At 34.2% G+C, this 8,042-nt stretch overlaps 1 protein-coding gene across 1 annotated transcript; it reads right to left on the bottom strand.

The window, feature by feature from the left end:
* Window positions 1-6,256: 6,256 nt before the first annotated feature.
* Window positions 6,257-7,894, bottom strand: LOC132187227 (thioredoxin-like protein HCF164, chloroplastic). Its single transcript, XM_059601467.1, has 4 exons — window positions 7,596-7,894; window positions 7,284-7,487; window positions 7,082-7,185; window positions 6,257-6,685 (listed from the first exon to the last, which is right to left on the bottom strand). Exons 1-4 carry the CDS (start codon window positions 7,770-7,772, stop codon window positions 6,403-6,405), a joined length of 768 nt encoding a protein of 255 aa, XP_059457450.1. The 5' UTR covers window positions 7,773-7,894; the 3' UTR covers window positions 6,257-6,402.
* Window positions 7,895-8,042: the final 148 nt, after the last annotated feature.

The raw sequence follows: 8,042 nt of genomic DNA, 5'->3' as shown, positions 1-8,042 counted from the left end.
TTTTTTTAATTAAAAAATTTTTTTAAAAAAATTAATATATGTGCCACGTGTCGACCACGTGTCGACGTCTGATTGGTCCACGTGTCAGTCCGTACAGTCAACTAACGGTCAACTAACGGATGGACTAATTTGGTCACTTATCAAAATCACAGGGACCTCCTGTGATAAAAATGAAATCCCAGGGGAGAAAAAATAAAGTTGTGAAACCCCAGGGACTAATTTAGTATTTAACCCATATTATTTAGCATTTTTTAATTTATGTTTTTTAGATTTGCTGGATTTTGTTGTTGGATTTCACTTTAGGAAATTTTGATTTGTTATACATCCGCATCCGCATTTTCACCCCTAAGTCCGGATGCTAGAACGACAACTATATATAGTAATTGAATTTTTGGTTTCAATTAAAATTGATTAAAAAAAAAAAATTCAAAACATAAACATCGTCCCTTGTGGAGATAGTTTCATTACAAGGAAATGCTCTTATTTGCTTTCCCACAGCCGTGCAGAATCCTTATTCGATCTCTCCTTGACTGGAGGAGATTAGTTCAGTGCAAGAATGGAGACTATGGAGTATGTGATCGTAGAGTATTAGTAGGGAAAAAATTCATCTCTCTTATTTTAGAATTTGATTTATTGCAAGGAAAACAAATAATTGAGGGGGCAAATGCTGAGTTGCAAGAAGTAAATATGGTAATAATAAATGCTGATACAAGAACAAAATTTAAACCATTTGAAATTTGATGGGACAATCTATTTTTGAATATCTCCTTCTAAAATTGAATGAATCCAAGGATATATATATATATATATATATATCTTATTGCCATAAAAATATTGCACTTTAGTACTGCTACAATCTGATCAGGCTCTCATGTCGACGTGCAATATTCTATAACACTCATGTTGAGGTTGAGGGTGATCCATAAGATATTCTTGGTGTTTAAGCAGGAGCATGACAATTTCGTATACATTCTTGTTCTTCGTTAATTTTGTAGCATTCTGGCCTTTTTTTTTAAACACGCAGCACCAACATTCACGTCCGCTCTTACATTTTCCTCTTCTGCAAAATGAAATATATATGTATTTTTTTCTCACCTAAATCGGCAACATCGATCGTTGCCGCCCGCCCACTATTACTGTTTAATTAATTTATAGTGCCATCATTTTGGTTGCCTGTTAATGTCACATTGAACAAATACAACATCGTTAGAGTTAGAGACGAACCCAAAAGAAATAGAAAAACAATAAATTGAAGCAATAATATTTAGAGATACTTACATTCATGAAGTGCTAAGTGAGTGACCAAAACAATACAGAAAAGAGCCAATTAAGCGATCGAGCAGTAGCCATATATGCATGATTGTCTGTGCGAGATTTTATGGAGATGCAACAAACGGTAAAACGATGTAGGTTTTTATATACAATTAACTTTGAAGTCCCACGATGATCAAATATATGTTTATCCATGTGAATATCTATCTTAGAAGAGATTTAGGCGTGATATAAAATAGGAACAATCTTTGAATTACTCATGACAGTTGAGAATTCACGTCAAACAGCGGATAAATTAATAGATCAGCCTTCAAACAATGGATAAAGTACGTTGCAGCCGAGTTGAACTATTCTCATCGTGAAGATAGATCAGTTTGTTTATATTTTGAATTTGAGACATGTTATTCCTACCACTCTTATACAATTCTTTTTTAAATCCATCATTGGATCTTTAGACTCACTTACATACGAGTCTTACACATTCAATGATAGATTTTTTTTTTTGTTTTTTTTTGTTTTTTTAATCAATTAATTAAGTGTTTTGAATGAGCAGTGATTTATTATAGTATTACAGCCAAGGTCATAAGTCAAATCTTAATCTTGCAATTCCCCTTCCATTCAATTGGATATATATTTTACATGTTGGGCCTCAATACATAATTTAAGCCTTTAAATTCTTCATTTTCTATTAATTTAAGCTTAAAAGCTCCGTACGTGAAAGAAAGTGTTAAAGTATTAATTAAATGGTTAAATTCATTAATATTTATCAACTTAAGCCATTGAGATGAATTTTAATTAAAAAAAAAAAAAAACATTAGCACCATCAGGGTTCATGTTGAGCATTTTAACTGTCACAAATTTCACGTGTTCCAATGATTAGGTTATTGATAAAGTATTAATTAAATGATTAAATTTCATATTTCTTATTACCTAATTAAATTTTTTGAATGAGTGTGATTTAATATGGTCAAGGTCATGCATTCAAATCTTGACTCTAAATATTTTATATGTTGGGACTCACTATAAAATTTGAGCCCTTAAGTCTTAACGCAATCCTTAGAACCTGTTTGAGATTACGTTTGAGAAATAGAGCTTTTAAGACAAAAAGAGCTTAAAAATGAAACTTTTGCCAAAAATACGTTTTAGTCATTTTTAGAGTTAAAAAAAAAAAAAAAAAAAAAAAAAATTGAAATGTTTTACCAAACATGCCAAGTTTTGTTTGACAAACTTTTTAAGTGCTAAAAGTATTTTTTAAACTCTTTAACGCAATTCCAAACCGGTACAATAGATTATTAAGTTATGAGAACGAACTTAATTAATTAGACCTTTAAATTCAAAATAAGAACTTATGCCTTTTTAACAAACACAATGCAAGTGTTCTGCATACTTTTTTATTGATCACCAACCCCTTTAAATAAAAATTAAAAAAAAAAAAAAAAAAAATTGGAGATAAACTCCTTTATTGACACCCAAACTTGAAGATCTTAGGCTCATCCACTCCCATGCATGTTCCGGTTGCGGGTGCGCTAGTGAGGAAGAGAGAGAGAGAGAGAGAGAGAAAAAGAGCAAATCATTTGGTTTAACCTAGCTTGTTTAACGTTTTTTTAATCATGTCTTTCTGTGTGAGTTGACGTAAGTTCAGCATCAGACGTTGGAAAAAAAAAATGTAATAACGAAAGGAGACATCTAAAACAAACCCTTAAGGGTGGTCAACGCCCATAGAAAAAAAATTTGAAAATCTCAAAAAACGAAAAGAAAAATTAAAAATTCCTCCTTGATAGGAAATAAGAATGAATATATATTAAATCAACTAAGACATACATTATATGAAGACTCTATCCTTAATAGGATGTTAAAAGGAAGACTTTTAATTTGTCTCTCATACTTTTCAAATTACTATTAAATTAAAATTTAATCGTAATTTATTTTGAGTCTAATAAAAATTTTAAAAGTTACATCACCTTTGATATAGATATTATTCATCCACCTCCCATGCTCATTGTTACTTGAATAATTTCTTAAACAAGTAAGGTGATGGATTCTTAAGTTCTGAGAAGGAAACTTAGAGCTTTTTAACAAATACAATGTTTAAGAAGAAGCTTATTGATGATCACTTGCCCCGTTAAATAGAAAAATTACGAGAACATAAAATTGGAGATAAATTCCTTTATTGACACCCAAACTTGAAGATAGACGACAATTAACTTAAGTAATTAATACAAACTTATTATCCTAAAAATATTGCACCTCAGTGCTACAGTCTCAGGCTCTTAAACTGAAATAGATAACTGTCGAAGTGGAATAGTCTCCCATGTTCGGGTTGAGGGTGATCCATATATAACATATTCATGGTGTTTCAGCAGCAGGAGGAGCATGACAAGTGTCCACACAATCTTTTTTTTCATTAATCAACTGGTGGGGTGGGGGGGTGGATAGGTGGGCCTTTGACTCGTTTTCAAAGAATGCAACACCAACATTGAATTCCGCCCTGACATTTTTGTATTTTGCAAAGTGTAATATGTAGTTTCTTCTCACCTAAATCGGAAACATCGTTGCCATTGTTTCTAGTGCTATCATTTTGGTTGCCTGTTAATGTCACGTTGAGCAAATAAAACAGTGTTACAGTTAGAGACGAACGAACATCCGAGAAAAAAAATTAGAGATACTAATTACATTGATGAAGTGCTAAGAGAGTGACCAAAACAATACAGAAAAGAGCCAAGCGAGCAGTGGCCATAGTTCTGTGCGAAAATTTGTTATGATACAAGAAGTAGGGTGTATGTTTTATATATATACAACTTTTAAGGATAAGCAGTCTTGGGATGATCAAATCTATTTTCAGCTATCTTAATTTCTATCTTAGAATAGATTTAGGCACGATATAAATTAGGACAAAAATGGATTAAGTTACAACTGAGTTGAACTAGTTTCAAGATATAGATAGAGTTTGTTCTGTCTAAACGGTGGGAATCGCAGTCATTCCTTCAAGTTCATAAACTATAAAGTTTTATCCTTTGATAAGCATGGGTTTTCATAATGAACTAGATTCTTGGCCCTCATATACATTGCATTTGTTCTGTCAAAGTTTCTTAGTGAAATCAAATTCTCTCTGACTCTCCATTAATTTTTTTTTTTTTTTTTCTTTTTGCCTGCGCAAAAAGTTAGGCGAGGGAAATCAATTGTAATTATTCTACCTGAGTGTGACTATATAGCACCTACATACTTGGAGCCACACATGAGGTGCTTATATGGTGGGAACCGCGGACTTTTCTTCACTTTCGACTGAGTTATAGCCTAACTTAGTTCTACTAGGGCATCAATGAGAACCAAGGTGGTTTGTACTTATAAAAAACTCATAATAATTTTAAAAAATAAAATAAAATAAAAAGAGAGAGAAAGACACAAAGAATAAGGTAGTTCGGCTTATGCCTACTTCCACATGATAAGGTTACATTTTCCTTGATGTGTGATTTGAATACATGACTATTTATAGAGCTTTATCATATTTCAAATACAAAATAAATCCTTTGAATTAAGAGAATTAATTACAAATCAAATTCACATTAATCACAAATCAAATCCTCATTAATCAAAATAATTGTTATCCTTAACATGCCCGCAAGATGAATGGTCTGTTAGTAATCATTGATCTTAAAGATCGAATGGCTAAAGAAATGTTACTATGGCCTGAATTGGAACATTGATTCTTATGACTCAAACTTGGCCTTCGGCGACTTTGGCTAGCATCAACTACTATGGCCAGAACAGGGACATCAGCAACTTTTTTAAAAAAAACTAGTTCAAACAATGGATAAATTAAAGTTGTAGCTGAGTTAAACTAGTCTCATGGTGTAGATAGAGTTTATTTGTATTTTGAATTTGAATTTAGTTTGAATGTAATTCAGCTATAAACATTAATTGTATAAGTTGATTAGAGATAGAAACTAGACCCAAAGATTTAATTGGGCTGATTTACCAAAAACTCACGTGTTAGCTATCCAAACAATTTAATTTAAATATTAAAAAAAAAAAAAAAAAAAAAAAAAAAAAAAAAGGGCACCACCAAGGTGCATGTCGAGCATCTATATAAAACAGGCGATTCGAAAGAGGCAGATTTTCCTGGAATTCTTCCTTCAGTTTTCTGTTCTATCTTTTCCTGCCAAAATTTTTCCTAATAAGTTATAAGACACTAGTTTGAAAGGAGATAAGAGTGTTTTGTTAGAATCTAGGAAGGTATCTAAACTACAGAAATGAAGATTGGGGTACCAAGCAGAATTCCATTTTCAACTATCACAACAGAAGAAAATCATCCAGGTTTCATCATTCTTTAATTACACGGTTTTACATGGACACTTCCTGCAAGCTGAATGAGAAACATTATCTGACAATGAAATTTATTTTTCTTGATAGTTTTTTGAATGTCATTTATAATTCATACTGGGATATTCAAGATCTAGTAAACAAATTATCAAAAGGCACATACGAGGACCCCATGCATAATTTTACAATTGAGGAAAAAAAATCCAACCTTTAGAGAAAACTATGACTGCTAATTAAAGCAGGGTGCAAACTTCCTTTAGGACATAAACAATGGGAAATCACATTTCCAATGCAACATTCAACCTGCGGGTTAAAGGATTGTCAAGATTCAATCCCGGATTAGAGGGTAGATACAACTAGGCCTGAGTCCAACTTCTTTTTTGTTTCTACAAAACAAACTGTACCCATTACAGAGCCTGCCTTGCATTTAGCAGGAGCTGCAGGATAGTTCAATACCACGCAATCAACAAAGATTCCAAACAAACAAAAATTTAGAGAGCTTTTACAGAAAAATGGTTCTAGGATATCAGGATTTTTTTTTTTTTTTTTCCCTGAAGGAAGCACTCTGGTGTTTCTATATAAGCATTGTCCAATTGAGTTACATGGGCGCACTAGTAAGCTACCAAAGGCAGCAAAATAATGAATGATGAATTCACTTCTAGGATTGCCGATGCAATTTTTCCATAATATTATAAACTTGTTCACAGTGAGTACAACATAAGTACAAGCACATCAGTAAGTGTGGAAGTACCTCGTACATGTATTACAAGTGACAAATTGATGGGTTGCTGCTGCAGGGGAAAGTAACATCTAACCATGACTTCTTGGATCGACAACTTGGTGCACCTTCCTTGCTTCAGCACTTGAATACTGTCCCACGACACGGGCATGAGGTATAGATGCTTCCCCTCGGGCTAAGGCATCCACGTTCTCAAGCAGGTACTGCCTTGGAAGCTTCCCAACTACATTACCCTCCTCATTCCCAGCTCTGTCTAGAAACGCAAAGTGAGGAATGCCCTCAACGCCAAACTCATCAAGCTCTTGTTCCCATTTCGTGTTGTCAACATTCAACATAACAAAATTCACGCGATCCCTGAGTAACCAAATAGAAATGGAAGTTGGTGTTAAGAAAAAATTGAGAACCAAAAAGTAATTTATAGTACATAGGGAAGCCTTAGCCATCCATGTGTGCAATATATACAATTCAAGTGTGCATTCACCGATCATATGTAGTTTATGTACTTATTATCCAAACATTTGAACCTTTATTATTGGTAGAATTCACGTACAATGGAAAATCAATACACTTCAGTGACATAATTAGGCTTAAAACCAGAGACCTTTTGAGTTAAAGATGATATCGCTACATGTTATATCAACCCAGTCCCAACAATAATCATTAAGCTTGCACAAAGACACACAGACAACGTATAACATGCTAGAATTGTTACCCAAAAACAATAACTTTCCAGAGATTGAAGGTTATTACTTGAATTGTTGCTCAACTTTGTAGACCTCCGGAGCCAATTCCCGGCACACTTCGCACCAATCTGCGTAGAACTCCACAACAGTAGGCTTTCCATTGGAAAGAGCCTAGAACACCACCCAAAAATCAATGTAAAACGAAACACAAACATATACAAATAGAAAAGGCAATATATAAAGGACCAAACAAACTTCACGCACAAAACCTCTTCGTAAGGTAATGCGGCAGCAGATAGGTCCTTCAAGGAAACACCGAGATCCAATCGTGCCGATAAGAAAAGCCCCACTGCTGCGAGAGTAGAAACCACTGCTATCTGCTTGTTGATGTTCTTGTTTGGAAATTCTGGAGGCCCATTATCCGCGGAGGCACTTGTGTCTTGGGGATTGGAACTACCATTGACCACCTTTTCCTACATAAATAAACCAAAAAAAAAAAACACACACGAATAAATACCTTCCAAACGAGGAACATAGAATCCGATGTTTGAATTTTGATGATGGGGTACTAGAGGACATACCGTTGAAGAGGTCTCGGTTGGGTCGGGGTTTGTTTGGCAACGAGCTAAGCTCCGAAATTTGCGAGCGGTGGTTTGGGAGTGGAGAGCGGTTTTGAAGAGCTGGTGGGGGGCTTGAGGGGTTCTGAAGCTGGGTCGGAATCTGTGGAGGCCGACGGGATTTGAGGTTACGCGAGCCATGGAGATATTCCCGTGCAGATGTTGAATTAGCTACTGCTAATCAACTGGGCCAGCCGCCGGTCCTACGGTGGCTTTGTTTGTATGGGGATAAGATATACGATTAACAAAGGACTCGGTTTACCTGCCGTAGAACAAACAACGACATATCTCGGTGGCTGAAAATTTAAGAGGATGTTTGGAATTGTTTTTGAAAAATAAAGTTTTTAAGTTAGAATGAGTTTTTCTTTTTGGGTGCTTTTGTCAAAATGTTTTTTTTTTTTTTTTTTTTTT

This window comes from Corylus avellana, chromosome ca7, assembly GCF_901000735.1.
Source record: "Corylus avellana chromosome ca7, CavTom2PMs-1.0".
NCBI lineage: Eukaryota > Viridiplantae > Streptophyta > Magnoliopsida > Fagales > Betulaceae > Corylus > Corylus avellana.
The sequence above is the reverse complement of the archived record's forward strand: the minus strand, read 5'-3'. Positions and strand labels throughout refer to the sequence as shown.

Bases quoted from the DNA above. Each gene is read 5' to 3' on its own strand.
- LOC132187227 (XM_059601467.1), bottom strand. From the start codon at position 7,772: ATGGCTCGCGTAACCTCAAATCCCGTCGGCCTCCACAGATTCCGACCC. The intron at 7,488-7,595 runs GTATGTCCTCTA...TTATTTATGTAG, and splicing joins CAACCGAGACCTCTTCAACG to GAAAAGGTGGTCAATGGTAG. The intron at 7,186-7,283 runs GTTTTGTGCGTG...GTGGTGTTCTAG, and splicing joins CCGCATTACCTTACGAAGAG to GCTCTTTCCAATGGAAAGCC.